Source organism: Anser cygnoides, chromosome 21, assembly GCF_040182565.1.
Source record: "Anser cygnoides isolate HZ-2024a breed goose chromosome 21, Taihu_goose_T2T_genome, whole genome shotgun sequence".
Classification (NCBI taxonomy): domain Eukaryota; kingdom Metazoa; phylum Chordata; class Aves; order Anseriformes; family Anatidae; genus Anser; species Anser cygnoides.
The window spans coordinates 1,939,523-1,952,807 of record NC_089893.1 but is presented as its reverse complement, the minus strand read 5'-3'; the positions used below and the strand labels follow the sequence as shown (position 1 = coordinate 1,952,807).

Genomic DNA, 13,285 nt, shown 5'->3' with positions numbered 1-13,285 from the left:
AGCTCTTGTAAACTTTAAAAAAGTTTACTGACATGCCAGTGCTAAACACCATAGTAACAATAGATGCGTAATTTGTTCACCCATATTTTGTGTGTAGATTTTCCTTTTACTCTGTGAATGCTGTAAGGATTTGCACTCTGACTGTTCAATTCCTCAGTAATGTTTTTGTAAGGACATAGTTCCCATAGACTGGGGCTAGGGAGGTGTTTACAACACATCTGCATGGGTTCGTTCACTGGTACAACTGTAGAGGTAGCAAGGGAAGGCTTCAAAGAGCAGCTCTTCCTCTGCTGTTCGTGCTTGGACAGCCACAGTCACCATCACCTGAAGGTTTCAGCTTCAAAGATGCAGCGCTGCAGGAAATGGCAGACTGTTCTTTCTATAAAGGCCTTACATTTGGGGAGTTTTCTTGTCATGTCAGAATCTGTAGACAACTTATTCAGATCTCTGCCTGAGCCAGACTAGTCTAAAGTGACCCATTCCTTAATTATTGCTCTTTGCAGCGTGGCCCTTGGTTGTGGTGAGGTTAGGTTGTAACTGAGCTTTTTGATAGTGGATTGAACTTCAGAAGGGATTTTAGCACAAAATCCCCACTGCAGCAGTAGAACTGCCATTGTTCCAACTTTGCATAAACAGTGAGGTGAGTGGTACAGCAGATTTTTAACGTGTGCTTGTGGTTAGGGTCGTTCCCGTGTGACAGTTTGTGTGTGTGACTATCATTCAGTTTAGGCCAAAGCAATGTTTAGCTAATAAGAGAAATGTAACGAAGCAATGCTGTGTGTGTGCTGACACGTTACTGTGACGAGGCCCACTAGGAAACAGCAGGCTGCACAAGTCTGTTAGGGCTGCCCTACATGCTAGCTTGTGGTGTAATAATGAGCTGCCACTCTTGTTTTGGACCGACTTGTTACTGAGAAGCCCTGATCCAGGCAGTTGCTGGACACTCATGGTTCAAGGCAAAATCAATGCTCAGGTTTTTTCTGTGTAAACCTTGATGCACTCAACATCTAAAGGCTCCATGCATGCAGGTAGAGCAAGAATATCTGAAAGCACAGCGCTAAGCAAAATGCCATGTTCCCATTTGGCCCACTAAAACCAAACAGAAATAATGCAAATTAGCTCTTCCTTCCATGTTCTACCTGACTCTGAGGTAATGGGTCTCCTCCTTTCAGAACCCACAAAGCACTGTATAATCAGTTGCAAAAAAAAAAAAAGTGACACCTTCAGCCTCCTAAAGATGTGGTTCATCTTCTCTGTGCTCAGTCACAAGACTGAAGCCATCTGTTCAGACAGTCACCTTCCTTAAAAGAAAGCTTTTGAACAGTCAGGCCTTTACTTCAGCTGGTTGCTCACTGGAGCTATGACTAGCAGTGTTAGGTTAACAGTTGGATTTGATGACGTTTGAGGTCTTTTCCAACCTAAATGATTCTATGAACAGCAGTGCAACAGATCAAGTGAACAGCAAAGGATTTGGCTGGTGTCAGGAAAGGCATCTGCGGCAGTCAAGTCTGAGTCCACAACCCAGCCTCCTGGCACGAGCTGAGCTGGGAAGATCAGTGTGCTGTGACTGGGCTGCAGGATGTCACACAGCAGGAGGAATGATATTCCAGCCAGAGACTGGCACTGTGTGTCTGTGTTACTGGGATGAGTTTTGTGTCCCCTGCTGGTCCTGCTTGCATCTCTGACTTTATCTGCCGTGGTGATTGAGTCCCACTGCTTCCTTTGGGCATGTCTAGTGACCTGAGCAGGTGAAATGGGAACTTGTTTCATCTTTGTCCTCAGTGCTTGCTCACTGACATGGCTCCACCTTTACTTGGCTGTGCTTTTTTTCCTACCCCCCCGGCAACCCAGTCCTGTGTCTGGCTGTGTGCACAGGACACCTGCAGTCAATTGTTTTGAGGGAGATGTGGTGATATCGGGTTCAACCTGCCTGCGTTCATCCAGCCCTGTCAGTGTGACCATCAGGCATTTGCCAACAGCTGCCAGACAGATTTCTGAATGTATGTGAACCAGAAGGATCCAGGGAAGGTATCCGGTGGGATTTGGGTGTTAGGTGGCTATTAGATCTGTTTTCTGAGGAGTAAAGAGAATGGTGGGGACACTTGTGAAACTTAGGACTGAGGCCACAGCACGTGTGCCACCGAACAGGCACACCACAGGTCACTTCTGCCCTGCAGCAGCCTTTCTGAGTTAGAAAGTGGAGATAGAGGTGGTGTTGTCAGACTCGATTCCGCTGCCCTTCCTGGTCACCTCCAGGATCTCCTGTAGGGTCTCCTGGCTTATACAGCCAAGCTCCTGCAGGATACGGAAGAAGTCGTTACGGAACTTGACCCCAATGAAGGCATAGAGGATGGGGTTGAGGCAGCAGTGTGTGAAGCCGATGGCCTCTGTCACCATGATGGCTGTGTCCAGCTGGTCTTCCAGGAGGCAGTTCTTGGTGAAGGCTTCTAGCTTGGTAAGTGTGTTCAGAAAGATGACGATGTGGTATGGGCTCCAGCAGAGCAGGAACACACCTGTGACCAGGATGGCTACGCGGACAGCTTTTTGCCTCTGCAGGCGTTGGGACTGACACAGAGTCCGGACGATGGCCATGTAGCAATAACACATGACCAGAAGGGGCACAAAGAAACCCACGGTGTGGTACAGGAAACGGGTTGCCAGCCACGCGTTGTTGCCATGAATCCCAATCTCTGGAAAATAGCAAATGCTGCGGTTGCTCTCATCTGTCCAGACTTCCATGAAGATGAGATCGGGTAAGGTCAAGAGCAAGGAACAGAGCCAGACTGCCATGCAGGTGAGGTGGATGGAGCGAGCTCTGCGTTTGCGGTAGGTGTGGATTGCGTAAACGATGGCCAGGTAGCGGTCTACCGCAATGCACCCCAGCAGCATGCTACTGCAGTAGAAATTGATCTTGTGGACAGCACTGAGGATCTTGCAGAGGAAAGTCCCAAATACCCACCCGGCCAAGCTCTCAACCACACTGAAGGGGAAGGTGAGCAGCAGTGCCAGGTTGGCCAGGGTGAGGTGGAAGAGGAAGTTTTCCGTGGTTGTGCGAGACCGCTTGAACCTCTCTAAAATGACCAGGACCAGGGCATTGCCCACAGTTCCCAGCACAAACATAAGCAGATAGATGAGGGGCATGAAGACCTTTCTGAAGGGGTCTCTCTGGTTGCCAACCACAGATGAGGCTGGATTGAAGCAAAAGTAGCCCTCCAAAGAAGGGGTTGTGTTCTCAGCCTCGTAGTAACCACTCAGCTCCGCCTGGCTCTGGGGAACAGAGAGAATCTGGTTACAGGAAGGCAGTTTCTGAACAGAAGAATGCTGTCACGCAGCTGCACCTGACAGGCCTGGGGCAGAGCACCCCTGTGTGCTGCGGCAGGAGGAGGTGGGACCTGGCCGCAGTGTGGTGGCTGGGGTCCCATGAGAGGCAGCAGCGAGGGGAGAGGCTGTCCTGACCCCTGACTGTGAGGGGCTGCGTGCTCTGTAATCCTTAACGAGTGTTTTTGGGGGTGTTCTGGTGTCCAGACAGAGGACCACTTTCATCTTCAGTTTTTTGCTGAGCTACCTGCTGGTGGCATTTGCTTTTTCACAACACACAACGTGTGTCTGTCAGCTTTCCTGATTTTTTTTTTTTTTCCTAGCTCTTTGTGGCATAGCCTGTCCCTGGCCTGCCTGCTGTCAGGTACAAAGGTGGTGAGATTCACCGCAGAGCACATTGTACCTCGAGTTGTATGTACTGATCCCATTCCCTTCTGCCCTTTCCTGATAGGAAGGAGGTTTCAGTACTCATTTTTCTTGCCCTCCTGATACCTCCACTTCTTGAGCGCAGCTGAGCAGCTCTAGCACAAGGATTCAGGACAGCCTCCTGTGTGCTCTGCTGCTTGCCCCATTGCACCTGCTGATTTACTTGTTTCTGACCGCAGCCATGCTCTGAGCAGTTGCTTGGAGACCTTGGAGCCACCTGGGGCAGTGTCCACTGAGCAAGGCGAGGTGGGACAGCAGCAGCCAAGGTTGGAATTGCTTAACATGCACTCAGAGAAAGTTCTAGGGCAGGTGTGAGGAGTGAATGCATCTGAGGCAGTGGGGTGCCACAGCTACAGTGATTGTTCTGGAAAGAGAAATCTGGTCTGTTGGTAAACCTTGTGGTTCTGAATTAATTGCAGTCAAAGCCAGAAGGGGAATCTGAAAAATGCCACTCAGACCCTCGGCTGATACCTGGTAAGGAAAGTGTGGCAGAGCTACTGCAGATGGTGGGCACCCTCTGTCTTCAGGCGCTTTGGCAGGAGTTAGGTGCTAACAAAAGCAAAGGGCTCAGATGTAGACTGTCACAGAAAAAGAGCAGCCTGGGAGGCTTGTGGCAAGCTCAGAAATCAGTGACAAAACGGGAAGAGCCCCGCAGCAGTAGTTGTGCACTCCCCCACCCACACCCTCTCTGGAGACCAACACTGAGACTTCAGTGTCAACCACAGCGGAAGTCCCTGCTCGCTGCTTTCATACCTTTCACTGCCAGCTGTAGCTGTTTGCACCTGCTGCTCCTTCCCTCATCAGCCAAAGTTCCCAGCTAAAAATACTGGCCCTGCTTTAAACAGCTTTAGAGCTTTTTTTTTTTTTTTTTTGTCCACTCCTCCCCTTCCCCTGCATGTGCTCCTAAGCCAAGTGACTGCAAATATTCTCAACTCCTGCGTTATACCGAGCTGGAAAGGGTGATTATGTTTCTTCTCTGTTAAAACCTTCCTCTTCTGATGTGCTGTGTGCCTCTGCAAGCAACTGTCTGGGGGTAAAGAGCTGATGTGGCAGTGCTCAACTCGAACTGCTACGTTGCTGAAACCACTTACATGGCTTTAAGGGGAGCTTGGGTGCATTGAAGGAGCAGATGTCTAAAGAGCATTACTGAACACATGCAAAAGGCAGCTGGCTTGCATGGTCCTCAAGCAGGGGATGGTAGGAGGGCAAGCAAGCCCTTGGGGAAAGTGTAAAATCAGTTTGCCCAGCTCTTACCCAGGCCTCTACCTTTGGCTACTGCAGAGAATGAGTGCCGAGCCAGGCAGACTTTGGTCTGACCCAAGGGACTCTGGGTCTTTCAAGGGTCCCCTTCCCTGCCAGCTCCGTGCCCCCCATGCTGCTTCTGTGCTGTGATGCGACACTGCAGCGCTTCCTCCCGAAGGGGTTGAGAGCTAGCTCCCTCGGGGGCTAGTAGTCATCTTCCCTGCCCAAAACCTCACACGTACAAAACTGTCTTCCCCTAATGTAACAGTGGGACTGCAGCCTTGGGCAAGCTATGTTCATATTCCAAAGAACAATTATTTTTCTGGTTTATGGTATGAGACTGAAGATTGCTACTGAAGACAAAAGCCTTTAAAAATCCTTCCCAGTTTGTTTTCTTTATGGCTTTCATACCTAGCTATTTCATACCTGGACTCTGTGTCAGGAGTGACTGGCACACAGAAATGCAGCAATGCATTGGCTGGGGCAAGATCCTTAAATCTAAAGCAGGGCACCGCCAGGGGACTTTCTCAGTGATGCTGCAGATGCATGGTTGCTGGCTTTGGGGCAGGCGGAACACTCTTGTTTGAGTGGCCCCTGTTGAGTGTGAGGCCAGCTGTGGCACTGTGGGTGCAGACAGCGTGCTGCCCACTGCCTTCCAGGTCCATTCCCAGCCTCCTAAGAAAGAAAACCAAATGAAGAACCTTTGCAATTTGGCACAATGACCAAACGGGGCTGCTCTGGATTCCATGGTGACCTCGCTGGAAAACCCCAAAGGGAATGTGAATAACTTAGCTGGGGAGAGGTTGAACAGTTCTAGTTTTAAAGGGAAAAAGGAAATGAGGGGAAGCGGCTGGGTCCGCTGGCTGGAGCACTGCCTGGAACCACACCAGCACTGCCAACGACTACAGGTGGGTGGCGTGTGTGGTGTTGAACGGCTTTGGCCGCAGAACAGTTTCCAGCATCACCTTACAGTTGGAGCCGGAGGTGCAGAGGCCACTATCAGCCACCATCTGATTGCAGATAAGGTGGCAGGTAGGGCTCTTACTGTAAGCCACTCACTGCGGGCAGAGGAAGTGTGCACAGAGCTGTGTCTCAGGCGTCCTCTCATGTGCATCTCCGAGCAGTGAGTGTGGGTGGGAGCGGACAGAGATGAGTTGAAGATGAATAGAAAAGGATGAAAAGTCAGAGTCCAGGCTGAGATGGGAAGGGCAGGGACCAGAGCTGTAGGAGATGCACTGAATGACAAGCCAGGGCTTTTGGGGACTCTGCTGTGATTTCCGTTTCCAGACTGGAAGCGGGTGGCTGCCTGATCTGGGATGGGATAAGTGAATGGGCTGCATGTGGGCAACCTTTGCACAGCTCTCCTGCAATACAATAAAACCCGAGCAATGTGTGTATACTGCAGGGGGAATGTGACAGTAAAGCGGTGAGTTTTTCTGTAACTAAGCAGTAAAGTGCACACCTGGGGCCATGGCAGGGGGAGGCATGATCCTGCATTCTATTTGCTTAGGAATCTCTTTTCCCCTCTAACCCATATCTCAAAGTTACGCAGGTCTCCTCTGCATGTCAGCTGCTTTTCTCAGTTCCCCACAACTGCCAACAATGAAACCATTTGCCTGTAGAAGAGCAGCAGTCTGTACGCTATTAGGGATTTTCCAAGTGAGTCATTCCCTTCTAGCCCATCCAGGGCCAGGAGAAGCATGTTTCATTCCCATAGCCATAAAATAGAAATTGCTCATGTCAGTGTGCAGCTCAGCAAGCTACTGTGATAGAATTTCTGCTCATAAGCTCTCTGGTGGTTGAACTAGGGAAACTAACGTATAAGTAAATGCCATGTTCCTGTAATGCAGGTGCCTTTTTTGCCTCTTGAGCCATGTTGGCCTCATCATAACAAGAATTGGCCTTCAGCACCTTAGGAGACCTCATGGCAATCTCAGTGGTCTTTCTTCAACTTTTTTTTTCTTTCTCTAGTTTGCAGCTCAGGAAGGTTAAGTGGGCAAAATTTTCTTGCTGTTGAGACTTGGGACTATAATTTTGGTTATGTTACTTTTCCACAAGATTACACAGATAATTGGTCCCATAGGGTAGCAAAGATTAGGTGAAGCCATTGCTGTACTTGCTGGGAAAATACTTAGATAAATGCCCTTTCAGTGCAAATGTTCCAATTGTTTTCATTCTGCATTTGCTCTATCAGTCAACCGGTCCTTTCTTGTTAATGCGGTTTTGTGTCACTGCTTTGCTAGAACAGTGTTGAGGCCTTTTTTTTGCAAATCTCTCTGGACATGTTGATGCAAGCACTAAGCTCACCAATATATGGCATCCCCAGACCATATGTGACACTGCTCGTGTGTGATCTGTGGTCAGTTCCAGGGAGGACGAGAAACCTGAGAAGCTCCTAGGAAACGCATGTCACAAACTCCCAACCACGTGAATTCTGAGAAAAGATATAAAACTGTTTCTGCTGTGGCATGGGACTGTTCACACTTAGTCCCAAAGTTAGCTGAGTTTCTCCTCTTGTCTGGGGTCTCCTCTGTAACTTACAATAGTTCACAACAGAGGTAAAATTGCTAAGCTAAGGTTCTAGAAAGTTTTGTATCCAAAGAACAAATCCCAGTGCTGTTTAATTTGACTGCCTTAGAAAACTACACACTGCCACCAGCAGCTGCTTACTTGTAGTCAGTGACACGGTGCAGATTGACAGACAGCACGCTTGGATGTGGATGGTTTTCTGATCATAGGAGAGAGTCCAAGGGAGAGTTCAGATGAAGGAATGAACCAACAAAGCGATGACAAAGGGAGTTTAGTTCTAACCTCTTAGCAGGCTTTAGTGCTGCCACCGAACTTCAGCAGAGGTCACAGACAAGTGCCTTCTGCAAAAACTTGTAAGGGACACGAGCACTATTTGCAATGGGTTTTTAGACTGGATGAACTGAAAAAAAATAAGGAGGGTTGGAAGTGCCTGTCCCACTCCCAGTCTTCTCTCTCTTCCCTAATGTATAGGAAAAAGGAGAGAGAGAAAAAATGGTAAAAATTAAATCCAGCATTTCTCTCTGGAACAGAAAATAAACAAAAACTGAGGTCTGCCGCAGAGAGCCTTTGTATGAAAACAGAAATTCTGAGCTGCAACATTTGAAAACCTGGCTAATGATAGCACTGCTGTGGACACCCCCTTGGATAGCACAATATGCTCTAAAAGGTACAGCTGCTGTATTTCATTTGCAAGCTTAGAGCAGAAAATTACAGGGCTAAATGTACGGTGTCATCACTCCCAGATAGAAGAAGTATTTGCAATTTATCGTCTATGCTTTAAAATTCCCCACTTGTAAATATACTATGTATTCCCTTCACAGCAGACTCAGGCAGCCTGTTCATGGAGAAGGCAAGCAGGGGTAGGAGTATATAGTCATATGAAGGTTTTTCACATGTGGAGAGCGAGCACTGGGGCTTGCTTTGTTATTCCTGTTAAAGACGCTAGAGGAGAGTTCTAGAGCTTTGCACACTACGCACAGTCATTTATACCACTGAAGGTTGGTGCAAAACGCGACGGACTCTGAACGCGTGCTTTTCACCCACATTGTGTCACCGAGAACGGCTGTGCCAAGAGTGGGGCAGCAAGGGGCAGAGCGGGTTCTGCTGTGGCATCCCAGCAGGGAACGCTTGGACTGGTGGGCAGCGTGGGGCAGAGGTGCGTTGGCCAGGCTCTCCAGGCAAGGTTCTGGCCCTTCTGACAGGAGCTGGGGTTTGGGTGCCCATGAGAGGGCAGTGCTGGGGCTCAATGCCCACCAGAACACCTCAGCTCAAAGTTGCCACCACTCATCATGCAGCTTTCTGCATGGGAACATCTTGCGCCCCTGGACTGCAGTGGCTGCAGTGACATTGCACCAGCTCCCCACAAATGCAGTGGTGTCTCTTGCAGTCCCCTCATCTCTCAAGTCCAGAATTAAGGGATGCAAGGTCTGATTGCGCTGGCGAAAGTTATTGCTCGGGCCCTCTCACTCCTCATGGGAGGGGTTAGAAGACGGTGACATCGAAACCAGGTCTTTCAGCCCACCCCAGCTTTACCTGCTCTCCCCAGTTGTCCTCTCAAACAAGCAAAGCCAGGCCCAACTCACCAAGTCATAGGTCTCTGATGAGTAGCTGACAGGCCCCATGGTTTCAGGGGCAGGATCTGCCTCTCCTCCAGCAATTTCAGCAAAAGTTCTTTTTTGGGGTGGAGTTAGTCATTTAAGTGAGTAGGGAGGGACCCAGCATGTAACAATAGAGTATTTGCAAGGCAAATGAGCTCCAAGCAAAGAGTGACCTATTTGATGTAAAGATTGGCATCTTGCTCTATCATTTTTTTCTTAAGGTTTTTGTTGTAAGTTGATTGTTTTTTTGAGTGAAGTTTGAAAAATCTACCTTCCTTTGGCCTGTAACAAAAAGATCCAGGAGGTCTGTTAATTTCATCCTGCCAACCTCCAGGGCTCTTGACTGCTGATGTCCTAGTCCAGGGCAATCAGAAAGGGTTTAGAAAGCTCTGTGCTGAGGGAAAACCTTACCCAAAATCTCCCCAGATCTAGGTGCTCCTCTGCAGCTATGTGAGACTTTGCAGACATCTGAGGAAATGCACTGTGCTGATCTGTACAACCATTGCCCTCTGCCTCTGGGTCCTCCTCGCCACTTCAGCCTCAGTGCCCTTTGGCTGTTCTCTCTCCTCCTCCCGCTGTTTCATCCCTCACCTGTGCTCAGTTTGGCATGCATCTGTTTTTGATGGAAAGTGCTGCCTCAGTGGCTGCTGGGGAAGGACATTAATTACCAGAGGCTGCTCCAGTGCTGCAGTAGAAGAGGGTGCTCTGCTGTTGTGGTGGTTTTTACCCAGTCACATAAACCCAATACATCTGTGCAATGCATAGAAGAACCCATTGCTAGACAGCTTCCCACAGTGTTCATCTTGCATATAAAGAAGATGGGAAATCAAGATTTTTCCATGTTTGGGGGAAAGAGCGTTCTGTCCTGCTGCTGCTGTAGCAGTGGATTCACAGTGTACAATTTCCAGTCGGGGTCAGCAGGAGAGAGTGGTATTGCAGCTGGTATTTTGGCAGAGATTTTTTTCTTTTTGAGGTTTGAGGAGGGTGGGCACAACTGCACCAGAGCCTCTGTATCAGCAAGAAGGCTGGCAGGAGTTGCACCAGTGAGGAAGGTGTTAGTCTGGTGAGCACCACTGGATTTTATCTGCTTTTAGTGCTTCTTAGCAGTAGCCTGGTGCTCCTGGCTTGACCAGGAATGCTGAGGAGGGACCTGCTGCACAAGGACATCACTGTCACCCCTCCCTCCTGCCCTCCCTAGCCCCTGAGGACATTCTCTGTGCACCTGCTCACTGGGACACCCCCTCCCTCTCTGGGGAGAGGACAGAGATCAGCAATGCTGGAGGGAGGCCGCTGGGTGCTCATCCGGTGCCTGGTGTGGGGGGTACAGACTGAGTGGGGCCCACCAGAGCAAGCCTGCTTTACCCGCGGTGCCTGGCAGATGGGAAGGTGACGAAGGATGTTTTCATTGAGCAAGAACTGGACGGTGGAGCACTGCATCACTGACTTCCTTTGAGGGCTAGCAAAGAGGGTGGTGCTCCCCATGGCAATGTGTGCTTGGGACTAGCTCCGCCCGCAAGAGCTTCTGACCATCAGCAAATGTTACCCCCCCCCCCATCTGCCTCACAAGCAGAACAGAAGCATGGTGCAAAGTAAGGTGCTGTAGGTGCATAGGGGCTGGTGGTGCTGCTGAACTTCCCAGGTCAGAGAGACATCTGCAGGGAGATGGAGGTGGGAAGCACCTCCCAGGCTGTGTGAGGTGGGCTGCAGATGAAGAGGCTTCAGGGAGCCCACTCCAAGGACATAGGCAACAACAAATTCCCTTGTAAACACGTACTGCTACGGTGTGTGATTGCTACCACAGAAGAGGTGACTTACAGGATCCATGTGTTGCTGCACTGGGAAAGATGACAGAGAGGAGATTATAGAAGAAAATTAAATGGAGAGAAAAGAAATTTAAATTAAAAATAATGTCACTCCACAGGAGACCAGCAGGTAAGCAACCTATTATGGGACAAAATTGTAACAAAATTCAATAATAAATATTTGAGGACTGCTTTGGTGGCAGTGCATGGCAGTGCCTGTCCAAACTCTGGTACGGTTACACTCTCTGGCTAGCAAACCAGTCTCATATTATCACCAACATACAATGTTAATTTGTGTAAGATATTCTGATAATAGGAAATTATTCAGCTGTACATAAGGATGGTAAAGTGCACTACTTGAACATGAAGATGGTCTACTCTGTATAATGAACAAGTATTTCTACTGACCAGTTTGAAACTACACTGACTTTCTGAGTTCTGCTTGAGAAAAGCTAGCTCGCTTCTGGCTCCTGAATCCTCTCTCCTCAGTCATCTCATTTGCTGCTGCCATAACTAAAGGTTAGTGACCCCTGCGCTGCCTACACATTAGTCAGCTTTACTAATCTGTTAACTACTGTTGTCATTCTTTTAAGGTTGGTGCATACTATTTCCTGAACATCTCAGTGTGAAGTGAAATGCCTAGCTCTGCTGAGAGTGGAGCCAAAGCGTGGTGCCAGCACCGTGCACCATGACAGGCACCGAGACTGCCATGCGGTGGAGCAGGGACCTCACCAGCAGTGACTGCTGCGCGCCCAGCCAGCCAGCAGCTGGCTGGCACAGCACGACATAGGAGATGCAGCTTCTTCATCCCACTCCTGGCATGGAAAGGCACAGAACTCGTATCTTCCGTTTCCTTCTTCTTTTGCCATGCATGAAAGAGAAGCTTGCGAAAGGAAGTGGGACACACCAGGTGGGAGAGAGGCTGAAAAGGGAAGCCGAAGCATCCAGTCTGCCTCAGGAGATGACAGCTGACGTGGCAAGGGGTGCTGACATTTGCAGCAGAGCAGATAGTCTGGGAATGAATGAGAGGAAGTTTAATAATTATTAAGTTTAGTAATGAGGCTTGTTTTCTATGAGAAGCAGGCAGGAGTATCTGAACTGATTACACCAGAAGGCTAGCTAGGCCTGATGGAGATGATTGTGCTGTCTGTGACAGAAAAAATTGGATTCCTTTTAAATTAAATGGAAGAATAACTGAAAGAAGTCTTCTACTAAGATTTTCTGCTTCTAAGTTCAGTACTTTGTTGGAGGTTGGACTCCAATTTGGTGATTCCAAATAATCCAGAGCTTGGCCCCATCCAGCCTTTGTGAAGAAAAACACCCCCAAAAGATGTAAATTCATTGCTGTCTATTCTGGAGAACAGACCAGCAGCACACTCTGCATACATTTTTTAGTTAAGCATTGTTCTGGTTTAACCCGGCAAGCAGCAAAACACCACGCAACCATTGTTCCCCTCCCCTCACCCCCCCAGTGGGATGGGGGAGAGAATCGGAGGGAGGGGGAAAATAAAATTTGTGGGTTGAAATAAAGACAGTTTAATAGGACAGAAAAGGAAGGGAAAATAATAACAGCAGTAAAAGAACACAAAGCAAGTGATGCACAACGCAATTGCTCCCCAGCCGCTGCCCATCCTGTCCCTGAGCAGCAGCCCTCTCCTCTCCCCAGTTTTATCGTTCCACATGGACATGTCCCGTAGAACGTGGGACATCCCTCCGGCCAGAGGGGGTCAGCTGTCCTGGCTGCATCCCCGCTCAGCTCCTCGTGTGCCCTCGGCCTCCTCGGGAGTGTAAGCACTGCTCTGCAACAACTGAGGCGTCAGTCGGCAGCATCGTCCTCCTCCTAAATCCCAAACACAGCACCTACCAGCTACTAGGAGGAAAATTAACTCCACCCTAGCCAAAGCCAGGACGAGCATAGAGAGAAACAATGATCTAAAACTGTCTGTAGTTGCAAGGCACTAGGAAAAAAAAAAGTGAGGGAAATACATTTTTTTGGGGGGGGGAAGCATGGGAGATCTGCAAATTTTTTTTGTAATTTCCAGAATTTATAGACTAGTGCTTAAGATTGCATTACTGTTGTGCCTCAGTTCTTCAAAGTCCTTGTACGCATAGCAGTTATACAGAAAGGCGGCGGGCAGTACCCTTATTACAGCAGTTATCGAGGCGGCTCCCCCCCCCCCCCCCCCCGGCGGCTCCCCGCCCCCCCTCGGGCCCTGCGGCGGCCGCGCGCACGCGGGGGCGCCGACGCCGCCCAGCGGCAGGGGCCGGGCGCGACAGCTGCGCGGCGCGGCCACGTGACTGCGGGAGCACCGCCCCGAGGAGCTCACGCAGGGCCGGGCGTGGCGCGCGCGTGCGTGCGTGCGTGCGTGC

The 13,285-nt window shown here is 49.5% G+C and overlaps 1 protein-coding gene across 1 annotated transcript; it reads right to left on the bottom strand.

Moving 5' to 3' along the window:
- Positions 1 to 9,689, bottom strand: CXCR5 (C-X-C motif chemokine receptor 5). Its single transcript, XM_013187121.3, has 2 exons — positions 9,099 to 9,689; positions 1 to 3,267 (listed from the first exon to the last, which is right to left on the bottom strand). The coding sequence occupies exons 1-2, from the start codon at positions 9,135 to 9,137 to the stop codon at positions 2,191 to 2,193; spliced, it is 1,116 nt and encodes a 371-aa protein (XP_013042575.1). The 5' UTR covers positions 9,138 to 9,689; the 3' UTR covers positions 1 to 2,190.
- Between the last annotated feature and the right edge of the window lie 3,596 nt (positions 9,690 to 13,285).

Excerpts from the sequence above, each read along its gene's own strand:
- CXCR5 (XM_013187121.3), bottom strand. The coding sequence starts at position 9,137 with ATGGGGCCTGTCAGCTACTCATCAGAGACCTATGACTTG. Across the intron at positions 3,268-9,098 it reads CATCAGAGACCTATGACTTG|AGCCAGGCGGAGCTGAGTGG; the intron begins GTGAGTTGGGCC and ends TCTGTTCCCCAG.